This window comes from Chaetodon auriga, chromosome 12, assembly GCF_051107435.1.
Source record: "Chaetodon auriga isolate fChaAug3 chromosome 12, fChaAug3.hap1, whole genome shotgun sequence".
Taxonomy (NCBI): Eukaryota; Metazoa; Chordata; class Actinopteri; order Chaetodontiformes; family Chaetodontidae; genus Chaetodon; species Chaetodon auriga.
This window is the reverse complement of record NC_135085.1, coordinates 23918696-23942780: the sequence shown is the minus strand read 5'-3', so window position 1 is coordinate 23942780 and position 24085 is coordinate 23918696. Positions and strand designations below refer to the sequence as shown.

The 24085-nt window shown below is 46.3% G+C and overlaps 1 protein-coding gene across 2 annotated transcripts in view; it reads left to right on the top strand.

The window, feature by feature from the left end:
* The window catches only part of LOC143329232 (receptor-type tyrosine-protein phosphatase N2-like), a 178020-nt gene extending 154277 nt beyond the window's left edge, over positions 1-23743 (top strand). For both annotated transcript variants that reach the window (XM_076745040.1, XM_076745041.1), the window contains exons 18-23: positions 2254-2373; positions 2670-2836; positions 8192-8245; positions 13510-13574; positions 18324-18397; positions 20523-23743. In XM_076745040.1, coding sequence (XP_076601155.1) covers positions 2254-2373; positions 2670-2836; positions 8192-8245; positions 13510-13574; positions 18324-18397; positions 20523-20594 — 552 coding nt within the window. In that variant the 3' untranslated portion in view covers positions 20595-23743. The remainder of the gene's footprint in view (positions 1-2253; positions 2374-2669; positions 2837-8191; positions 8246-13509; positions 13575-18323; positions 18398-20522) is intronic.
* The last annotated feature ends 342 nt before the right edge of the window (positions 23744-24085 follow it).

Here is a 24085-nt window from a genome sequence, read left to right as displayed (position 1 = left end):
AAATGGAAGCTTTCAGATTTTATCTTCTTTTTTTGACAACCAGAGGGGAAAATTTGCAGAGCAATGCTGAAACATCAAGAGCACAGAAGGCAAACATCGTCTTTTAATTAACAAAATTACTCTGCGGTTAATGAAAGTCGTGTTGCGAATGATTCTGTTTTCTTATTGAATCCCAGTCAGATTTGATATTTTTGTGGTTTTCTCCGCTGATTGTTCAGTCATTGCTAATTGTGGCCACGCTAGTTGTGATACAATGCAGATTTGCGTCACTTATGTCCATTTCTGCTGCAGAGAGAGCCGATGAAATTGTGCTGCGGTTACAGAAAACTCGTCCTCGAAAAAGGCATCCATTGATTTTTCTGCTTTTTCACCACAAAATTGTTTAATTATTTTGTTGCTGAAGTGCTAAGAGAGCATATACATCCTGTATAAAGGCTAAGTTCAATCAAACAGACATTTCAAAACCTCCAGGTTGAGTGGGAGGTGCTAAAAGACGTGTGTGCGTACCTTTTAATGAAGTTAAAATGTTGTGCAACTCCTAAAATCCTCAAATATACAACCTGCTTCAGTTGTGGTGATGTGAGAATTCGTGTCAAGCTGAGGCGGACAGAGATGTGCCGTTACGGTGGAGGAGAAGCGGTGGTGGTGGGGTGTGGAGGTCTCCTCAGGGGGGATGAAGGAATGGACTTTAACCCCATTACACCACCACTTTCCTCCTCCTCTCACCACTAATCGCTCTCCAGCACCGGACTCCTCTTTCAGGAAGGCGTTGGTGGTTGTGAGCGTGAATCATCTCTCTTCATTCTCAAAGAGCCTTCCGACCGTTTTTAACGGACAGTTAGAAATCACCTCGAAACACATGCGCAGCGGCGAGGATGCAAAGATTCGCTTTTCAGATTCTCCACTTTTCAGCTGGTAGACCTTCAGTGTCCGTCCAGTCCTTCATCTCAGGTTCATTAAGTGGCCTCTCTGTGCTTTACAGGCCTCTGCACTCAGGCTTTATCCAGTTCTTTTCAGGCTCTTTAATCAGGAGCTTGTCTGGGTTATTACAGCACACTCATCACATTACACCACACGGACCCCATCAGGACTCCACTGAGGTGCCCTCGAGCAAGTACTGAGGGCACACGCTCCACAATGTCCAGCTTCCACAAGTTAATAACGTGCATCTGTGTGATGTTAAGCAGCGTGGTTCTAGAAACGAGGCCGGTGTGCAGTTAACTTCTCCAGCAGAGATAAGAGTTTAGATCAGATTTGCATTTTAACAAACCAAACAAGTCTTTAAGAGGGAGGTCGTCCAGCCCGCACCGGCGGAGTTCTCACCCTGTCAGCTAAAGCAAATTAACACCGTTTCTCAAAAAAGTGCACCGTCACATCTTTGGATCCGCGAGGCCAATCAGGGAAGCAGTGGGGGCTGAGAGGAGGGTGCGTGGAGGCGCAGTAATTCAAAACCCGCTGCAATTAACGTTGGTTAAATCATCCGGCAAGGTGTGGCAGCGCTCCTGACTGAGCGGCAGGTGCGGCCATCTTGATTATCTAACAGGATGATGGGGGAGCGGTATTGTTTTATGGCTTCCATTAACGGCTGACTGTTACCTCTGATCAGAGTGGAATGGATCTCCAGAGCCAGCCCACCCTCCGGCTGTGAGAACATGACTGCCAGCAGGAAAAATACGACCGCGTGCCGGGACTCGCTGTGGAATGACCCAGCTGGGGGAGGGAACCGCCTCGACAGCAATTACTTTTCATGCCACGACGCTTGACTTCCTCGTAGTTTCTTACCAAAGTTTGAAACACAGTAAACACGTCTTCGAGTGTTTGGTTTCAAATCTCATTTTCACCCCACCCCCAAAAACAGACACATCGACCCTTCCAAAACGATAGATAGAATAAAACTGAAACTAATTACGGACCAATATCCAAGCGAGTGGGCGAGCGAGGACACGTGTCAGCCTTCCTGTTAGCAGATTTGGTGAAGTGTTGACAGCTTCGGATGAGATCTCGTTCCAAATCGAGCCCGCCGCAACTTCAGGAACGTGACTCCTACTCTTAAGAAACGGCTGAGTGCTTGACATTTGAAGAAACTTTTGAAAGAACATTAAGTAACAGAAGTAAAAAATAGATCAGCTGTACTTCTGGAAAAGTCTTTTGAAGACGTATAGAGGATGCTGCAGGTTACTCTGATAACAGTCGACCTGTGTCGTGGCGTTTAGCTGCTGCTGCGATGAGTCTGACCGTGTGTTTTGGTTGCAGATGGTTTGGGAGAACGGCTGCGTGGTCATTGTTATGCTGACACCTCTTGTCGAGAGCGGGGTGAAGCAGTGCTACCACTACTGGCCCGACGAGGGATCCAACCTGTATCACATCTACGAGGTAAATGACTCACGAGCAGAACTGAGGAAAACCTTTGACTCGTGTATTCAGTGAAGTGATTGGTCACATTTTGCAGGCTTCAGTTTTCTCTCACAGTAGAAATTTCACTTCATCTCCATCATGTAAAAGTCTCGAAAGCCCAAAATATAAGACTGTGAATCCCAAAAGATTATCATCACTTAATAAGAAACGGGACGAGCATTAAGACCTGGTGGCCATTGTTGGCTGTTCGGGGATTTTCTCGTCTCGTACGTGTTGCACACGTCTGTTCGCTTCACGCTCGTGTGTCCCCGCAGGTGAACCTGGTGTCCGAACACATCTGGTGCGACGATTTCCTGGTTCGTAGCTTCTACCTAAAGAACATGCAGACCAACGAGACGCGGACCGTCACCCAGTTCCACTTCCTGACCTGGCTCAACCAGAACGTCCCGGAGACCAGCCGGACGCTGCTCGACTTCCGCAGGTAGGGACCCGCCTTAAAGACACCTGCAAACATGTCTGAAGCTAAACTTCCTGTCTTTGATGCAGACACTTAAAATCACTGAGAGGTCTTAGAGGAGACGGTTTCTCCCCCGTTAAGGTAGCAGATAGCCATGTGTCTCCTCACGGAGCCACCAAAGCTGCACCAAGACACCATCCTGCAGGTCTGTTTAGCAGCAACAAGACTGTGATCCCCACCCGCTTCCTGCCTGTTGCATTCTTATAATGCACAAACAAAGCCGCCGCCAGCTGTTGAGCCGAGGCTCAACAGGGTGGGCGAGTGTGCGTGACTGGGTAGATGCTCCTCTAATGCCCACGCAGAGTTTTCAACATATTTTTCTGTATCGACCAGGTAATAAAGACTTTTTAGCGTTTTTACTGAGAGTTTCTTTTCAGCGCAGCACATAAAGTACTAAAGCCTGCTTTTAATGTCGATACTGAAGGCAGCGAGGTTTTAGAAGGCCTCAAAGAAACTTTTGAAAGTCTTTTTGAAAGAGGCCTTTGGGGAAAAATACTCTTTGATAACAGGCTTCATTTCCAAAGCAGAACTGAAGAAGTTTTCTTTAAAAAAAAGTCGTTTTCTGAAAGAGCTGGTTACCTCACTTTGTGTTTGCTTTGGCTGAACAAAACCAGCGTGTGTTTCTAAAGAAGTGCATTTGTAGATAGACATGAGAAAGAACTGTACGATAGCAGCTGAACGTGTACTTTCTTATCCAAAATGAGGAAATGTTTTGCACGTACGACACATCTTACACAAACTACAAGTCTCGCTGATCCCATGTCTGCGTCTCCTGCGATGAACGGTGTGGCGTTCAGGAGCCCAGCAGCTGTTCTCGAGGCCTTCCGCCGCCTCGGTGCTTGTCCTGTGGCTCCTCCAGTCTCTTCTGTGTGTTCACTCCTCTGCTGGTTGTTAAAAAGTAGGAAGTCACAGACTGAAATAGAGGAACAGAAGGCAGGAAAGTGGCCATCAGAAGTGTAAATTCCAACCTGAAAACGAGTCCTGAAATGCACCGCAGCCTCCCGAGTAGTCAAGGGTTGGATGTTTTCAGCTTGTCTGGCTTTCTGAAGGTGCTGCGTTTGAAAGGCTTGCAAGGCCGCGTTGCAGAATGGATGAAGGCTGGTTGTGGATTCGGTTCTTTGGGACGTTTCTGTTTTTCTTCAAAGCAAATAGAAATTGAGGGTCGTGGAGTTTTTTTGTCCCCCCCTCCCGCTGAACCGCTGAGGCTTTGAATGGCTTTTGTGGCTCGCTCGCAGCGTAATAACTTCAAACCTCTCGCTTCTGCGGGAGTTTTGACTCGTGACCCCGAGATGCGGATGGAGAAATATCTATATACCCTCAAACATGGCAGGCATTTTCCAGTCGATAACGGTGTAATTCAGGATGTGTTGAGGGAACTCTGCTGGAGTGATCCTTTATCTCCGGCGCCTTTATAGCCGCTCCCCTCCTTTCCCCCTTCGACCTCTTTTAAACTGATATACTGTATTGCCTATTAGATGGGAGCCGCCCCGGCCCCTTTTCTCTGATTCACTGTGGATTTTCTCCAGCGATAGACCCCAACTCAGTTTTATATATTGGCCCGGTGTCGCCGTGCTGCTGGCGCACATCAATTAGGTGAGATATGAAGAGTGAAGAGTTTGTGGTCACAGCTATTATAAAAAGGTCTGGTGGGCGTCACCACCCACCATCAGTTAGGAAATATTGCCTTTACTCACAGGGCGGCGGGGTCAGAACACAATGAAGACAGCGCGAAGGGAGATATTTTTCACTTTTATTACCGGGGATATGGTCCTTCCACAATAACAACCTGTCCCCTCTTTTTTCCTGTGCTTCCTTTTTTTTTCACGCCTCGGTCTTTTGAGGATGCCGGCTGACCTCTCCTCCTTTTATGCTCATGGCGGCATGTTTTTTTTTTTTTTTTAACCTCACTCACAACTGACCGACTGAGCCGAAGCATTGCTTTCGAATCCTCTCTGTCCTTCTTCCCCCCGTTTTACCAGCTAACTAGCGGTTGCCAGTGTCATTTTTGTGATGTTGCAGCTAGTAATATAAGCCCAGTTGCATAGTCACAAAAGTGATCATTGGAGACTGTGACTCTGCAACCAAAGGGGCCTCACGGACCCTCCCCTCCCTCCCCTCCTTTTCTCCCTCCTCCTTGTCCCCCTCCTTCTTCTCGCTCCTCTTTCTCTCTCCTCGCTGTGCCCGGTGACCTGAGGTGACCTCTCGCCTTTTTGCTTGCTCATGGTTTGCTTGACTGCCCCTGATCTCCTCCCAGCTCCTCCGCCCACTCTCGCCACGCCTCCCTTCCTCTCTCGGTCGCTTTTGTCTTCCTCTCTCCCGCCCTCTGTCTGTCTCTTCCTCTCCTATGTCCGTCTATCTGTTTGTCTCTTCCTGTCTCCCTTGACTTGGGAATACATCCACACCAAGAAAAGGCACATTCGTCTCTCAGTTTTGGGTGTTTGTGTCACCTGCAGAAATGTTTTTCAACCACGCTCTCCACATGAAAGATAAGACGGTTATGGTGCTTTGCAGCGTGCACAAGGGGAACAGGCTTTGTGGCAAGAAGTTTAAGAAAGCAACTTTCTTTGACCTTTAACCTTCTTGGCGATGGCTGATCTTAAATATCAGTAATGCAGGTCATACCATACAGATGCATTAAGCTCATGCAAAACTCCTTTTTGGACAGTTCCTGTAGAGTTAGACTACATAGACAGGACACATTCTCTCATTAAATCAGCACACAGATGCTACCTTGTCCACTCCTCATGTCTGTGCGCTCCAGTCGTCAAACGATGATTATGACCTGCAGCCAAATCGCCGTTTTGTTCTTAAATATATGCAAATGAACTCAGCTGTATGAAGCGGCGTAGGTGATAATGGGGATCAGAGGTGCGTTTCACGAAGCCGTTTGCGAGCGCTCCTCACGTGATTGTAAATGTCGGCAGTGTGTTGCGGACACAGGCGTCTCACCTGTCAGTGCATCATCAGAGTGGAGGACGTCCACGTCGTCGGGGGACAAACTGATCTGACGTTGCAGAATGCGGCTGGCGTGTTGCAGACAGAGGAAGCGGCCGTCAGGTTTGGAGCCTCTTCGGTGTGGCTGTAGTCTGAGTCTGTCTCCATCATCACTTCCTCTCTTTGTCTCTGACTCTCGATTTCTCCTCGTCGAGCCTGAATCTCTCTTACGGGGCGTTTCCTTTGAATCCCACTCCCCTCCGTACACCCCCACCCCAACCCCGCCTGTTGGTGATTCTCTGCCGGCTGTTTCCATGGTAACATCACTTTTAATTGTCTGCAGCGAGCTCTGACTTTTCAGTTTTGGCGTGGCCGAGGATGGAAATGAGCCGGGCTTTTTAGGCGGAAAGACTCCCCGGCTTCGGTTTTTGTGACGCGCTTCCTGTTCTGCGCGTTCAGGCCTCGGCCTCAGGAAACCTTTTCCAAACCCACTGCTGGAAGATTTCTCAAATCAGCAATGAGTCCTTGAAAATCCTGAAAACCGATTCAGTGAGGTTGTACGTCACAGCCGCTGACTGGACGAGGAGCAGAGCTGTCATTTGTTCATGTAGAGCAAACCTCTCAATGTGTGATAATACAAAAAATTTTATCTTCATCTGGATAATTTATGATTCAAGTAGGTGCAGTAGCACATTAGAAAAATGTTTTTCAGTGTTAATAAATGCATAAAAGATACACAGAACCACCAAAAACAGTTTATTTTTGACCAACTTAAGGCCCACCTGCTGTCTTTCTCTTGCCATGGTTTTCTTCTGGGGATGGACTTTGCCTGGTTGCAATGGAAATAGCTCAGCTGTCATCACATGACCTGAGGTGTTTATCCAAACTTTCCACCAAATCTCTCTGAAATCTATGAGGCTTTTGAGACGAAGCAAACAAAGGCCTAAAACTGCCCGAGCAGAGGTGAGAGATGTTGTAGTTTCCAGAGTTTCAGTAAAATAAAGTCTGGATCTGAGAAGTTTGAAAACACTTAAAGTGGAAATGTGGAGAAGTTGTTTACAGTGTGGACTTCAGCAGGTTTCAAGCACCCAAAGGTCATGAAACTCACTCAGTATCAAACCTTCCAGCTACTCCAGAGAGAAGTGAAGCATCGACTCCGCAGGTCTGAAGCCTGTGATGCATTATGGATACCGCACAGCACACATACACACACGCCGTACCATAATATAACATGTTCCTGCTGAATATTGTTATTTAGAGTTATCACCATGAAGTGGAATCAGAGATGATCTCCAGCTGGGATCAAACTCACGGCTCTCTGCTTCCCGCTCAGATGGAAGCTGTGTTTGTGATTCGCTGGCTGCTGCATTTTGATGAACAAGGTGTGAACTTTTGCCACGTTTTTTTTAAAAGAGGATGTGACATTTTCAGCAGCGGTGCTCAACTTTCTGACGCGTTTATGACAGCAGCAACCATAAGTATGTTTACACGTCCGTATGGGACGGGATGGCAGTTTCAAGACGCGTCAGTAACAAGAGTTTAGAAAAATCCAGGAAACTAGTCAGAGAAGCTGTTTTCTTCACGCTGGAAGCAAGTTGTTTCCATCAGTGCAGTGAATGTCCTGTATGGTTCTTAAAAACTGTGACTCGTGGCATTTTCATAAAGAGTTTTGAGCCGCTGGGAGCGATTCTGCTGTTGCTTCACAGCCCCAAACAGGAAGAAGGTGCTCTCCTTCTCCACAAGATTGTGAAACCAAAGAGAAAACACGAAGCAGCAGGATTTATGGGAAGTACGAATCCTGCTGTGGGTCTGAATTTAGCTGTCGACGGTCACCAGGAGCAGCTCAAACTTTAACTGTATTTAGACTTTATCCAGTGAGCATCGCTGTAATGATCGTCTGCTCCGTTTGCTTTAGTTCACCTCGTCAAGATAACGGTGATGCTGTCAGTGACGTGCTGCACCTTTAACAGGATGCACGCTGCGCTGAAAGTAACTCGGACGCGTGTCGTCCCCTCCGAGTCGCTGCTGAGAGCAGCGTTTTTATGGTTCGTACTCCAGAAATGGGAAATGATTCTTTGTTGAAGTAGAGTTGAGAAACAGCTTTACTGCTAAACACTTTGGATGAATCTTGTCTGGTAAGTGATGTGAGCCAAACTGTGAACTCTTACCAATGTGCTGGACCTGATGTTGACTCTGAATCATGTAAAGATCACAAGCTCAGACACAGTTTTGTCTCAAAGTGTTCCAACAATAACCGACTTAACGAGAATTCCTCCACTTCTGTCCATTTTTCCTTTGTGCTTCGTGTCTCTGAAGCCCAGATGTACTGAATGTGTGTGTGCTGATCTTAACACTGAGCTTGTTTTTCTGCTCTGTTTTTTACAGGAAAGTTAACAAGTGCTACCGGGGACGCTCGTGTCCTATCATAGTCCACTGCAGGCAAGTACAATAAAAACTGAAGCAGTCTTTTCTGTTGCTGTTACACTTTCATGCGGGCTTGTAAAATGTGGTTTGTTCTCACTGAGATGCTTTTGAACGCTGTTAATGAGCAAACAAGCGGATGAACAGACCCTCCATTGTTTGCTCGCTGCACTCGGCCAGGTCCCTTGCGGTTTCTGTTATTGGGCCCGCGCTGCCGTTTCATTCCTCGCGAGCTCTGGTGTCACTTGTCAAGAAGAGGAATTAACCAAAAAGCTTTGATTTAACGTGACAGACCGTCCACGGAGGAGGGTAACTCTTAATTGGAGGCGCTTCACAGTTTGCAGCGTGTCGGCCGGAGCCGGTGGGGGGGTGGGGGGGGGACAGGCCGGGGTGCAGCTGTTGTGTTTGTGATGTGTGTGACATCACACCTGCACGAACCCACCACCTGAGGAAATAACTCAGACCAGTGAGACATAAATAAATCTGCATTTAACAGAAAAATGCTTTTTTTGGTGGGAACACCCTGCAATGATTGGATTAGAGAAATATAAAAAAAAAAAAATCCATATCAGAGAGCCGTTATATCTGTCTGCTCGCTCCTCCGCTAAGTGATCTATTATTTAATATGGTGTAATGGCTCTTCCAGGATGATGAAACTGTACATTTCTGGGCTAAATTGCCAGACGGCACCGCAGTGTGAAAGCTGTCTTTTATGGAGCACCAGCCACAGCGGCTGCGTCACGCCGTCCTTCCCCAGTTACCTCCATGACTCTGCAAGTAAATCTGATGTTCAGACACACAGTACAGCCTCCAGGTGGTGGTGTGTCACCTGGTTACTTCAACACAACCATCACACACACTTGCTGTATACAAAGCTGCTGCAGAGAGCGTGATCGTGGCTGTCAGGGCAGAATTTGTGTGCAGCCAGTGGACCACCTGCACTGCTGCTAGCTAGCAAAGCACACTCACCAGAAACTTCTCACTCTCTGTCGGCTCCTCTCCTGTTTTCTGAGTGCAGTACATTCATCAACCTGACTCATGCAGCTTCGGGATTAGCTTGAATTCTTCACTGAATACGAAATATTTCCAGCTTGCATCCACCAGTCTTCCCCTCAATTGACACTGCAGAGATGAATCTAGTGCTAGCGCTAGTGAGTTAGAACGCACCTTCAGGCGATCCAGACCTTCGACGGAGCGCGAACGATCCTGGGATATGCTAACGCCGACAAACATCTTCTGTATCTGTCACTGTGGGTCTGAAATGAGCTGCAAGATTTCAGGCACCCCCATCCATCCAAGTGAATTGGAACCAAAGTCATCTCTGTCTCCTGTTAGCTATATTAGCTGTATTAAAGCTGCGGCTTCACCATCGCTGGTGTAAACATCTAAATAAAATCCAATGTTAGCTGCAATAAAATGCTTCAGTTCATTAAATCAGCTGTTTGTTTGGATCGACTTTGTTAACAATTTGTGACAAAAGTGTAGGTTTAATTTCCAGTTACGTAGTGCGACTGTAAGGCTAGCGAAGGTAAACGTCTTACACGCCTCCCGCTGTGAGTAGAGAACCTCAGATTCAGACCAATCAAAGCTCGTTCCTCAACCCAACCAGCCAATCACGTCTTAGGGTGAGATCACACACTCTCACACGCGTCAAACCCAGCTGGACGTTTATCAGCCGCGTGTGCAGACAGTCAGTGATCACAGCAGTCAGAGGACGTCTCTCCTTATTTTCAGAGCATTTCTTCTTTTTTCTGGATCTTTTCTATCTCGTCTTCTTCTCTTCCTCCGCTTTCCTTCCATCTCTCATTTTACACCGAGTGAGAGAAGGCAGCAGACATCTTGACGTGTTTACTCACAGCCCTCAGGCTTCTGCTGACACACACACACACACACACACACACACACACACACACACACACACATCACATATCTTTGATCGCCTTGTAATGATCCTGGCAAGGTGCAGCGATACGACAGATCTAATCACGCCGTAATAACCTACAGGAGACACACACACACACACACACAAACTATTTGAGATCAGAGTGATACTCGTATCTGTGTAGAAGGCTCGCTCTCACACACACACACACACACACACACACACACGCACACACACACACAGCTGTATATTCCAACACACCCGGTGGTGGTAATTGAGCAGTACCACCACACTATCAGTGTGTGTGTGTGAGTGTGTGTGTGTGTGTGTGTGTGTGTGTGTGTGTGTGTGTGTGGGCTTGCAGAAAATAACCAAGGACCCAGTGAAAATGAAAAATTCGGGAAGTATCGAGGCACGCCAACACACACACACTCACACACTCACACACACACTCACACACACACACACACACACACTCACACACACACACACACACACACACACACACACACACAGGCTTGAGTTTGCTGGATTACGCGTCGGCCCGTGACATAGAGCGGTGGGGGGGCAGACATCAATTTTCGACCCTTGAAATAAATCCAGGACTCAGAATATTCCCTGCGCACACATCACGGAGGCTGACTCTGTCTTTTTGCGCGCCGCTCCGCTCGCGCCGTCGCTCTTTCACACGTCTTTCAGTATGGCAAGCCGTTCCTGCCAGAAATACGCCACATTCAGTCACGTTTCAACTTCATTACGGCGTAAAAAACGCCGTTTTTTCAGATTTTACGCCGTTTTTTACGCCGTAATGCGCAAAAAGAACGCCGCTTTTTACGCCGTAATGAAGTCCTCCAAGAACGCGCGTAAAAAACGCCGTTTTGCGCATCAAAACGCGCGTAAAATACGCGCGTCTGTGCGCACCACAACGCGCGTAAAAAACGGCGTTTTCCTAGTATGATAATAATCTCCACCCTTCTTTTCTCTCAGCCACTGAACTTGAAGCGTCTGCGCCCAATCGCTGATCAAGACAAGCAGACCAAATCAGTTCAGCACAGATCTCCTTTGTGGCATAGTTTGTCCTGACTTACCTTGTAGTTTCTCGTAGGTTAATATTTTGGGTGATAGGCAGGAACACATCCCATAAATTAACTTCGTCGTCCTCTTCCATGCTTATTTATGTATGTATGTATGTATTTATTTATTGGTCAATGCTTCTATGTTATTGTTGATTTTCACTGGTTTACTCCCTGGCCAATGAAGTGAAGAAGTGGTACAGTGGTTAGAGCTCTGGAGACACACACACACACACACACACACACACACACACATATGTATGTATATGTATATGCAGCCAAAATATATGTCTATATATCCTAACAATGCATGGAAGGGGAGTTTAAACAACGACAGAAATGAGAGGAAGTACAAGTACACACAGGCTTCTGCCACCATGTTTACTAACACAGGGCTGCAAAGTCAGTGGGTTTACATCCAAACAAATACATACAATACAAAGGATTCGAGTAATTAATGCCACTCGCACCTGTAAGCTAAAAGGTCTCTGTTTCAAAGTCCAGAGCTCTAACCACTGTACCACTTCTTCACTCCATTGGTCATAGAGTAAACCAGTGAAAATCAACAATAACATAGAAGCATTGACCAATAAATACATACATACATACATACATACATAAATAAGCATGGAAGAGGACGACGAAGTTAATTTATGGGATGTGTTCCTGCCTATCACCCAAAATATTAACCTACGAGAAACTACAAGGTAAGTCAGGACAAACTATGCCACAAAGGAGATCTGTGCTGAACTGATTTGGTCTGCTTGTCTTGATCAGCGATTGGGCGCAGACGCTTCAAGTTCAGTGGCTGAGAGAAAAGAAGGGTGGAGATTATTATCATACTAGGAAAACGCCGTTTTTTACGCGCGTTGTGGTGCGCACAAACGCGCGTATTTTACGCGCGTTTTGATGCGCAAAACGGCGTTTTTTACGCGCGTTCTTGGAGGACTTCATTACGGCGTAAAAAGCGGCGTTCTTTTTGCGCATTACGGCGTAAAAAACGGCGTAAAATCTGAAAAAGCGGCGTTTTTTACGCCGTAATGAAGTTGAAACGTGACTGAATGTGGCGTATTTCTGGCAGGAACGGCTTGCCATATTTCAGAACAGAAGAACGCTCATTCACGGCTGCGTCGAGCGAACGCCGCGGCTTTGCCGTGCTGTTAAGCAGGTTTATATTTTGATGCTGTTTAATTCCTGACCAAAATAAAACCGGCTTCAGCCTTTCTGTTCCATAATTATACGCCTTTGAAGTTGTTTATCCCCTTGAAACAGCATTAGAGGACTCATAAACCTCGACATATTAAATCTCTCTGACTGCTCACCTGCTTAACGCCGGTGTCAGGTTGCATCTGTCTTCACTGCAGAAAAACAAAAAGCAATAACAGGAACGCGGCGCGGGACACGGAATAAGTTGTGTTGTTGGGTAAATCCGTGGGCGTATGTTACTCGGATGATAGAACCTCACTGTGCAGCCTCGCAGCAGCACTGGGACTTGCTGACTTGCCAGAAAAGCTGCCGAGTTTTTGGAAATGCCTGTTACCATTTCCAATTTAATCATTTTCACTTGTTTACAATCTTAGCTGAATTTGCATGAGCAGCCACAGAGAGGACGTCTATTTGTCCTCGTCCGGATGAAAATAAGCAGCTGCCAGGCAAAACTTGTAAACGTCAGCATGATGGAGGAGCGCGGCAGCAAAACGGAGAGTGTGGCTGTGGGTTCGCTTTGCTCATCGGGAAACGGGCGGAGCGGCGGCGCCGAAACGGGACGCGAAGCCGCCGCCGGGATCGGAGTGTCTCCGTGTCGGTGACTTTGATGTTTGTGCCGTTTTCTGGATCTCTGACAGCGTTTTCTGAGGGGAATAAGGTCAAAGGTCATGATGGATCGAACACAAACGAGGGCTGGCTCATGAGCTGCAGCAACAAACTGAAAACATCTCAGATTTGACCAATCCAGACGTGTGTGTTTCTGTTGTTTCGTGCTCCTTTGTCGTAAATACTCTGAAAAATGAAGATGAGCTTTGAAGTCACGTTTTCCAGGCAGATGAAACAGAAGCAGTTTAAGGGCAGTAAAAACCTGATGGTGCAGATTCGGTGGATGCTGTGAGCCTGTGTCTGTCTTTAGTTTGAGACTTAAATTTCTTTCATGTCATTTTTCATAATAACAATGTAAGAAATTTTCTTTATGGCCCTAAAAGGAAAAATATGAGCGTTAATGAAAAACTCTGACAAGTAATAATCTGAAAAATACTTCGTCAGTCATCAGGAATGATGTGACGTTATCAAACAAAGCATTTCATTTAACACCCCCCTCTCCCCCCCCCCCACAGTGATGGTGCAGGGAGAAGTGGGACCTACGTCCTGATCGACATGGTCCTCAACAAGATGGCTAAAGGTGGGTGTTTTCTTCATGTACTTCAAACCAGCACAATATTACTACTGTTATCAGTGTTATTTTTATAAAGTTGGAGAATCAGAAATAATGATATTTAGTAGATGATCACAGTGATGAGGAGTTGAAAATAATATTTTCTATTGAGCGCTGACCCTGAGTCAGAGGAAACAAAGTGTTTTTAAACACTCGTATTGATCAGTTCTTAATTACTGGACATTCAAACTCTTTGATTATCTTCGCTGCTTCGGCACCAAACTGCAGGTTTTTTTCTCTCCTGCCGCACCAATAAAACACATTTGAACCATTAAAACCTAAAAAAGAAGACGTGACGTCCACAGAGCGGCGAGGAGCGAGAGACGAAGGTGAAGAAAAGGTGGACAAGTTTTCAGTTTTAAATCGAACAGAGTTGACCGTGAACACTTTGTCTGAAGTGTCATCAGGACTCCCAGCCGTGCGCTTTAAGCACATTCTGAGTGCACGATAATTACTGCAATTAGAGCGTGATATAATAAACAGTGCAGTAATTATGCCGGGGGGGGGGGGGGGGGGCATTTCACGGGGCCGTGGCGGGTCATGACGTGACTTTAGATTAAGTGTCATTTCCTGAAGTTCATTTAGGACTTACATTTATAGATAACCCCTCCTTAGTGCTGCTGTATATCTGTGTGTGTGTGTGTGTGTGTGTGTGTGTGTGTCTCGCCGCCTGAAGAGCGAGCTCAGCGTTGGGCTTCATGAACGCTGAATTGCTTTTTCTGAGTCGATTTGCTTCTGTTCAGCTGTTTGAAAGAGACGAGGTGACGTCACCTTTCATCAGGAAACGACGATCTGTTGGTTTCTCCTTATTTCTAAACCTATATGAAGTGTGTGTGTGTGTGTGTGTGTGTGCGTGCGTGCGTGCGTGCGTGCGTGCGTGTGTGTGTGTGTGTGTGTGTCCCACGGTGGTGCCGCTGCTGTAGCAGAACGAGCTCCTGGGTCTTTAATTCCAGATCAAAGGGTCAGTCGGGCATCGGGGGCCTTTCCCCGGGCAGTCACGCTGTGAGCGGGGGCACCGGGGCCCCTCCTCAGCACCCAGGGGCCGGGGACAGACGGGCGGGGCTGGGTGGGAGTGTCCTCTGTTCCCTTTTATCTCTGACACGTATCCTACATTTACTCAGCACTGATTTTGCTGTTCAAAAAGCATTTAAAAAAAAAAAAAGGACCATTAAGAGAAAACAATGACAGAATTAAAAAAAGCAGCTTCATTTTATCTTTGCCAACTTTATGTTGTCTAGTTTAATTTAAATTTCATTTTATTGCAGGGAAACTTGTTTTGGAGCTAGTTAGCAGCCCGTGTGTTCGTCACCGGGTGTCATTAAGGTGTCGCTGCTGCTGTTCGGATGTATTTTTAAAGCTTCGCTCTGTGTGAAGAGTTCAAGAGTTTCATCTTTGGCTTCACGTCTATTAACAACCAGATGATTTTAATGTTCTGGAGCTCGGCTTTGTGAACAAGGCTGATTAAAAAAGCACAGTTTAAAACTCTGAGATATGAATAAAGAGAATATTTGATGAGAGCAGGACACATCCGAGGTGTTGGGAAACAGCTTTGTTTGGAGCTTTGGTCGTTTCATAGCCGCTTTCTTTCTCTTTATGTCTGAACTTTCAGAAAGAATCTTACATATAAAACTGATGATCATTTGCAAAAATGATGATTTGCCGAAAACTGCCCAAGAGAAAAGCAGTAAAAGTTACCTCCAGCTTGACCTGATACAATGTGAATCAACATCCACCAATATAAAACCAGACATAACAAAGACTTTTGGCAAGTTTGACACATGACAGATCAGATTTATTCCCTCCGCCTGGACGAAGCTCCTCCAGACGACGTTTAAAGGCCGTTTTCAGTCTCATTTCATTCGTCAGAAGCAGCAGACGAGCCTGACTTCGTGTCGTTTGTGTGATGTAGAATTACGCCTCCGTCAGTAGCTGCAGCTCTCCCTCCTCCCTCAGCTCTCCGCCCCCCTTATTTTGGAGGTTTTTGTCTGTCCTGAGAAGCTAGAGGCCCCCAGGTTTGCAGGCTTCCCCCGTCCTGATCAAAGACACGTCCCACCTCCTCCTCCTCCTCCTCCTCCTCCTCCTCCTCCTCTTCTTCCTCCCTCTCAGACACAAAATCACTCCAGTTTCCCTCACCCTCCCTCCTCCTCCTCCTCCTCCTCCTCTCTCCGTTCCCACTCTTTTTCTCCCAAGGACTGAATTGTAAATTCGTCTGAGTATTATGGCGGTGTTGCAGGGTTGAGGAGGTATTGCTGTGGTTCTCACGTTTTGTTTTCCCGTCTTCTCTCCCAAAAGGCTCCCTCATTTCCCTCCTCGCTCTAATGTCACCCTCCCACTCACGCACTCACCTCCTCCACCTCCTCCACCCGCCACCCTTCTCTTCATCTTAAGAATCGAGTGAAACCCATCGAGTGCTGGAGAGCTTTTCAGCATCCCTCCGTTTCTTTTCACTTCTTTTTCCCAGGTCCAGCTGGTGAGCCGGGCCCTCAGCTTCGGCTTTCGGGGGTCTTTTGCGGCCTCCTCAAGGGTCCTGTCTTTCTTTTTTTTTTATCTTTCTCTCCTCCTCCTCCTCTTCTGTACCCCCCCTCCATCCTCCTTAGTCCTTCTCCGCGACCTCCACCTCGAAGCGAGGGTCTCGCAGAGGAGGGAAGTTGAAAATGAGGCTGGCTTTTTATACCACTCCTCCTTTTTTCCTGCCTCCACCAGCTCCTTCAAGGGAGACGTTTGCAAAGAGGGAAAGCTCGAATAAGGCGATTTTTTTTTTTTTTTTTTTTTAATACCTTCCATTTTGAGGTTTATCAGAACCTGCACAATAGCCCTCAGCTTGTTAAGTCCTCCCCCCTGAAAAAGGAAAACTAAAGCAGCGAGTAGTGTGTTGCAGCTTTCCTGACTAGAAGGGGGTCTATTGTGTTGTAAAAAGAAAAAAAAAAGCTCAGAAAACCTGTGAAACGGAATAAGAAAATGGTGTGAATGAGCAGTTCTCCCACCATTCATTTCCCTCTTCATGCAGGCAAGAAAAAGAAGTGTTATTATGTGTCACAACAAGAAGAAACTGAAGAGAATTCTGGCGCTTTTTAGTTCCTCAGAATCTGGACAGAGGAGGAGGAGGAGGAGGAGGAGGAGGAGGAAGAGAGAAACGGGTGGACGGAAAACAAATTACATGTTTTTTTCTTCTTTCTCTTGTTCTCTGCGAGTCGCTCCCCCCCCCCCCCCACCTCCCCCCCCAGCCTTCGACCGCTCCTCTGCTCCTTCTTAGCCATCAGTTATCCTCCTGTGACATTCTGAGGCGGCGTGAGGTCGTCATGAGCTCGATGTGACTTTTAGATGTAGGATAAACTTCATTCGCCTGCCGGGGGATATTTGTCTTAGACAGAAACACTGTTCACTAAAGGACAGGCACATTAATTCATCTGAAAAATGATGTGATACGTTATTCTGACAAAAACATCCTTTCAAAGCACCTTCGTTTCTCGGTGTGAGGACGTTAAGAGCCGCAGACCTCAACGCTCTCCGTGTAATTCGGGAATGCTTCACATCAGCATCAGTGTTTCAGGCTTTCAGTGTGCTTTTCTTACCTTCCTGGAGCTGGAGTGAGATGCAGTTTTTACAAAAACCAATGCACAAAAAAAGCCTTTCATCTATGAGTCACTGTAAGAGGTGAAATTAATCCTGATGCTGTTTGGTTTTCAGCAGTAAATCTCACCGACAATTGTGTCTTTATAAGCGTAAGTATGAGTAAAAACACAAATACAGTGTAAATCTGTAATACTGGCATTAAAGAGGCTTGTGTTTACTCTGCAGAGGCCAAATGTAAACGTTTGCATTGGACCCCCTACAAAACCATGTAAGATATTTGCATACACACATAAAGTGATGTCAGAATATCTGTAATATTGATTATTAGACAGACATCTGCAGAACTTTGCTGCAGTGAAGCTCAACACAACCTAAAGTCTGAGCTTCAGGCCTAAAAACAAGAGCATCAGTTAGAGATAATAAGTCATTTTCTTATTAAAACTTGTCTCAGCTAGGACAGATTGTGGCAGTAATTAATAAATTGGCCTGTGTTTGCCTCTAAAAGGATCGTAGTCTGCTCACCACGTGTGGTAGTCCGACCAGCGTTCGGCCACAGGTCACTCAGCCGACCGCCGGCAGCCACGCTGTCGTCAGCTGTGGGGCGTCTCGCCAGTCTGGCACGCTGACAGGGTGACTGGCAAGAACACTGGGACCCCACCGCACACACACACACACACACACACACACACACACACACACACACACACACACACACACACACACACACACACAGGCATGTCAGATGTTGGCAGGGGCTGACAGAGCTCTGGTGGGCGACCTTCATGAGCTCAAAGGCTACAGGACGACTCTCAAAGGCCGGCGAGGGGCTTTAAGATCGGCTCAGCTTCTCTTAGAAAAGATGCGTGTCTGTGATTTCCCTCACAAAGTCCTCTCCAACCGTTTCTTTTCCCTCTTCGTCGTTTTTCACCCCCACAACAAAACGCCGCCACCTCGCCGCTCGCAGAGTCCGTGTGTGTTTGTTTGTGCAAAGAGGATGAATGTAATCGCCTTTCACTGTTCTGAAGGGAGGCGGTATAAAACACCAGATTGACAGATGTTAGCTGGATTATCTCGGTGGCACTTTGAGCACAATCCAACGCCATTTCACACGTGTGTGTTCTTATCTGTGCGTGTGTGTGACAGGTGCCAAGGAGATTGATATTGCAGCAACTCTGGAGCACCTGCGGGACCAGAGGCCGGGAATGGTTCAGACCAAGGTAACACACAAACACACACACACACACACACACACGCGATACACTGCAAAAACACAAGCTATTTTAACAGGAAGTGTGAGTGTGCGGGCTGCACATAAAGTCTGATCAGGGATCTCTGAGATGAACATTTCACTCATGAAGGCTCATGAAAACACACGAGTAATTAAACAGACGTGTGGGTAGAGCCAGGCTAGCTGTTTGCCTTTGCTTCCAGTGTTTATGCTAAGCTAAGCTAATGGACTCCCACCTCTAGCTCTCTGCGCAGACAGGCTGAAGACGCCCCTGCGCTGTCAGGAAGGTCGTCTCAAATGGCTCGTCTCATTGTTGAATCTGATATTTAGTCGCTGACAGACGCCGGGATCAAACCTGTGACCTTCACGCCACAGTGCAGCCTCTCTGACAGTCACTCACACCTCCATTAAACTTCATTTCATCTGAAAGTTTCAGGTTGGCTGGTAATCTTTGTTCCCCATTGTGAGACTTGCAGTTTTTTTGGAACTCATTCCTCCACATCGGGCGAGATCAATCGATTTCTGAGAAGTAATTGGACAGGTATTATGGCGGGGTCCGCTCAGATCGCAGAGGAATATGTATAGAATTCAAATGGGTGCCGATAATCTGAGCTAAAACCTGCTTCCAGGGTATCAGAGGACCCTGCGGCTGCTTTGGTTTCATGAACTGAATGAAAACGTTGAAAGTCTTTGAGTGGAAATAGAGCTCTTAATTATTTAAAAACACAAGTTAAACTAACAAATTTTAAAGATTTAAAGTCCATATTCCTCAGCGTGAACCACAGATGTGTGTACTGTACACACTGTACATCACGCTGCTGCACAACTCAGAGACCTCAGAGCTTCACCTGAGTCATCGCTCGCCGCACTGTACGCGGGAGGCTGCCGGGCGGCTCTGGAAACCTCAATTACCGGCTGATCTGTGGACATAATTAGAAAGAAAAGCCAGGATGTGTGTGAAACATCGGCCGTATCGATCCAGGCTTTATTAAACCATGTATCCTGAGCAAGTGGCTGTCACGGCGCTCCTCGCACATTGATTCCCCTCGTGGTCAGCAGTCCCAGCCTCAGCACTCGGATGTCCTTTCTGATTTTTATGAGGGGAGATGTTGTTTGGGCCATTAATCTTCCGCTTCCCGTAATGATACAATAAACTCAAGGTTAAGCATGTGTAGGTCTTCTAAACATGACTAAATCCTTCAAAATGAAGTGGATTCTGTGTGCCAAGTTTACCACAAGGACGTTTTCACGCAGAAATCCGACTAAAACAATCACATTAATGGTGGAACGTGCTGTGTTTGCGTGATTTTATTCACTTTATTCTGGCATCTCTTCAGGAGAACACTATAAAAACACACTCAGGGTTTAACGGTTCTGAAACCAACCCGCTGCCTCCTCTGCAGACGGAGCCTCGTCACGTGACTAATGTCAGAAAACCCATTTTTCATTTAACACTTAACGCTGTAACACATGTAAATCACAGAATTATTACTGTGTCCACACACTCACACACACAGGGAAGATACGTTTTAGACTTTTACCTGGAACGTTTCACCAGTTTTTGTGTGTTAGCTTTAGCAATGCTAGTCGTCTTACCACGGTTAGCCCACCACTTCCTGTTTTGACAAAGCAGCTCCATGAAGAAGCGGAGCTCGTCCAGCACCTTCAGGATGAACCAGACGGTCGACTTTGAGCCCGACCTGATCACCAGCTGGACTTCACTCATGCTCTTGTGGTTGAATGGAAGCAAATCCCTGCAGCCAGGTTCCAAAGGCAGAAGATCGAAGGCGCTTCCAGCAGCAGATCAATGGTTTTGGACTTAGATGTTGAAAGGTCATGCGAGTGCGGTGTGACGTAATAAGATTTTTAGCGTCTCTCAGCTGGACTTTGGCGAGCTGACACTACAGATCGAACTGAAACTACAGAAGCAAAAGCAGGATTGTGAAGCACTTTGCGGAGCAGCCAGAGTTGCGTCGGGTTCCTCGTCTTGCCAAAGGGCTCCTTGGCAGCATGAAATCAAGCTTGTGACTCATCCGCTCTGCTTTCCAGAGTTTGGCTCCTTCGTGTTTTCCACTGCTTTTAACTTCCTTCCTCCTCTCTTTGTCTCCCTGCAGGACCAGTTTGAGTTCGCGTTGACGGCCGTTGCGGAGGAGGTGAACGCCATTCTGAAAGCTCTTCCACAGTAGGAGGGAGCACCTCCTTCTGATGGACCTCCCACATCCCCTCATCATCCTTTCCTCTTTTTGTCTTGCTTCCTCTCCTCTCCTCCTTTCACGTTGTTTTGTTGCTCCCTCTCGTCTCCCACCCTGTCGTACCTTTGCCTCCTTTGCCCTTCTTACTTCCTGTTGTTTCCTGTCCTCCTTTCGCTTCTCCTCCTCTTCCGTCTCATCTCCTTCTCTTCCTCTTCTCCAGTCCTTTTCCATCGTTCTGTCGTCCTTTTCCAAGCGTCTCCCTTTTCCTTTCCTTTCGCTCCTTCTCGTCTCCTCCTCTCCCTCCGTCTTAGTAAACTTCATGCCAGGAAAGCGTTGAACCAGTCCTGTACATAGATAGACCTTCCTTCTATTGTAATGATCCATGCAGCCTGTTTTCCAAAGTGACATTTGAACACGTTTTGATAGATTGATGAAAATGTTTCTCTATGTTCTGTTTAGAGTATATTTATCATAGTTTCTGTTTGTAGACGAGGGCTGACGTCACGGGCGTCGGTGGGGCGTCACGGTGGACGTTAAAGCTCCTGTGAAGCAGCTTCCTGATCACCAGAACTGCTTTTCGGTTTTATCTCACTGTAAACTGAATATTCCAGTTTTTAAAAAATGAGCCAACCAATAGCAGCCCTGGATTTGATTCTAAACTAAATGATGTTCAGTGTGGCTGTTTGCCTTTTCCTGACCCGACGCCCTTGACCGGTCCTTGTTCTGAGTGTGCGTGCGATGTTGAGCATCACGTCCGTATCACAAAGTCGTGGTTGTGTCTGACTTTTAGTGCCATGCTTTCAGATAAGTTTCCATGCAGAACGCTGGAGTGTCACAGTGTAACTCCTCAGCGCCCGGCGTCCTCCAGTCAGGAAAAGACGAGACAGAACGGAAGGTTTCGTCTCGCGTTGGGGATTATTTTTCTTAATAATAAGCGATAAACAACAAGAGGTTGCTGTTTTTGTGTGAATTCCATTAAATATCTGCAGTTTCCTGCTTATTTTAAGAAAAATAAATGAGCACTGGATGTGAGGTGAAATAACATGAATATATTTTTTTCAATGTGTAATTTTCATTATCCTTGTAGAAGCAATATTGTGTTTCTCCGACCTGAATCGTTATCTCTTGTGGACAACCAACATTGTGGCTTGTCAGTGAAGTTACACTCATGTCTGCCTTAATAGAAACACAGTAGATCTGGTAGGTCTGGTTAATGCGTCCAGCCACCTGGAAACGAGGCTAGCGTGCAGCGCTTCATTTTACAATGGCCTTATTCCAGCGGATTAACCTGTGGATTAAAAGTTTGCTGTGCTGCTACTTAATGAACATCCCTCTGATAAAACGCTGAAGAACAAGCGCTCTTCAGTAATCTCGGGGCAGGAAGTTACCTTCTGCCCAAAAGTTTGTGAGCGTCTTTGAATGCGTTGAGCAGCAGTGATCCTCCGTACTTTAAATGATTAATCGTTAATTAATTTGAGCTGCCGAACGCTGGAATGAGCCCATTATAAAGCAAAGTGCTTCTGACCAGTGCTGCGATGTTGAAGAGGATAGTCTTGCTTCTGAACAGCAGTTCTTCTATGTAGCATTAATGGATGATGTGTACATGTACAGTAGCTGAACCTGTATTGCATTGAAAACTAGTTTGTCGGCTGGTTTTCCCAAAAGCATCTTGAGACTAACTGGTTGTAAATGAAAGGAGCACGTCTTATCCCATTTACTACAGACTGCTCGTACTTTAAACATTGCTGCTGACTAAATCATGCTCCTGTGTTTTGCAGTACACGCAGTATTTTCCCTGTATTTCAGGCAGCCATTGGTTTCCATTCATCTCTGTTTAGGACAACAGACTGATTATTGTTAATGCTGAGCCGACTTTTCCCAAAAATAACTGAACTTCTATTCAAGTTACATGTACAAAGTTTCTGCTAGTTGATTATCTTTTTGTATGGAAGTGAATGGAAACCAGTCAGCAGTAATTTAAAGCCCCCTTGCTTTGTATTTAAGTGGAAAAACACCAGTATGGAGCGTTAAGATGTGATGAACGGTCTGTATCCGTTGGTGCATTTTGTTCTTGGATTATTCACGCTGCATAATTAAAGGCCTCCGTGGGCTTGTATGCAAAAGTCATGATGTTTTTACCCATAACCCACTGTGTTTGTGGGCTGAGAGAAATAACACTGCTTGTAATCCCTCAGGTTTTGTGGTAAATTCTCGTTGACTGGGGTCACGTTCAAGAGAAAAGAGCTTAAATTCAGATTCAGCTGAGCAAAACGCTGCTGACACGCCTGATGTGAACGCACCCTTCGTCTAAAGATGACTTTGGGAAACCAGCTCAACTTAATTTCACTACTTTCAATTGGCCGACAGATTCTGCCAATCAGATTCTAGTTTACTTTGTTGAGTCTTATTTGAATCACCGATGTTATGACTTGCATACACGATGCTACTAGTGCATGGCTCTTTATTCAGCAAGTTAGCGTGCTGTACTTTCCTGTGGCCTCGAGACCATCTGAGCAAAACTCTTCAAGCAAACAAACAAACGTCGGTTCAACTCTTCGCTTCATTCCGACTGTGTGTTGCACGAGAAGCTCCAAGGACCTTAAGTGCAAAAGCCAAGGATTATCATCTGTAAACGGTGCGGATCGTGGTTGAAGTCAGCTGAGAGGTGGTGCAGAATCAATCTGATGTAACACTGCAGCAAGCTGGTGTCATGCCGTTGGAATCAACTCCATTTTTCATCAGAAAATTGAAACGTGCTGCAAGAAATGCTCCTTATAACAGCTCGTTTGATGTCGAGTGACATCCTAATGTCTCTGCCTTCATAAAGATGCCGTCATGTATGTTCTGAGAATGTGGCAATCAGTGAAACCGCATTGAAAGAGCTGAAATGATCTGACTCTGACGGCCGTTTTTAACCCGAGTCCAAGCTCGACTGGTTATAATGGGTGTTTTTTCATGCAGCGAGGATGCTCAGTAGGCTCCTTTCTTTCACACACTCCATCAACAATCAATAGATGGCTGGTCTGTTGCATTAACACTGTACATAAACCAAAAAAAAAAACAAAAAACAGAAGATATTTTGTTCTATCGGTGTAAACAACTTGTGAATAAAGTCTCATTGTCGATGCAGTATTGTAATGCAATCCCGGCTTGTGAGTTTTGTCTCTGTGTTGTTGTGCAGACTGACAGTGTTCCTGCGACGTAATCGTACACAATCATTTTTACCGTCTGAGTGGGCGGCGAAACATCTGTTTCATAGAGCTCCGAACAACCGGCTGCATTTAAATCAGCTGCAGTGTCGTGAGGTTGGCTGACAGCTCCATCCTGCAGGAGATTGTGTTCGCAGCTCGTCATCCGCTTCTTACCCCAACTTCTCATTCTGCACTCATCCAGCGAAAGTTTTCAGATACTCCTCTCCCTCAGCGTCGCAGTTTCATGCTTGAAAGGCGTTCGTAGGGAAGAGCCACCGAACGCATCCGTGGATG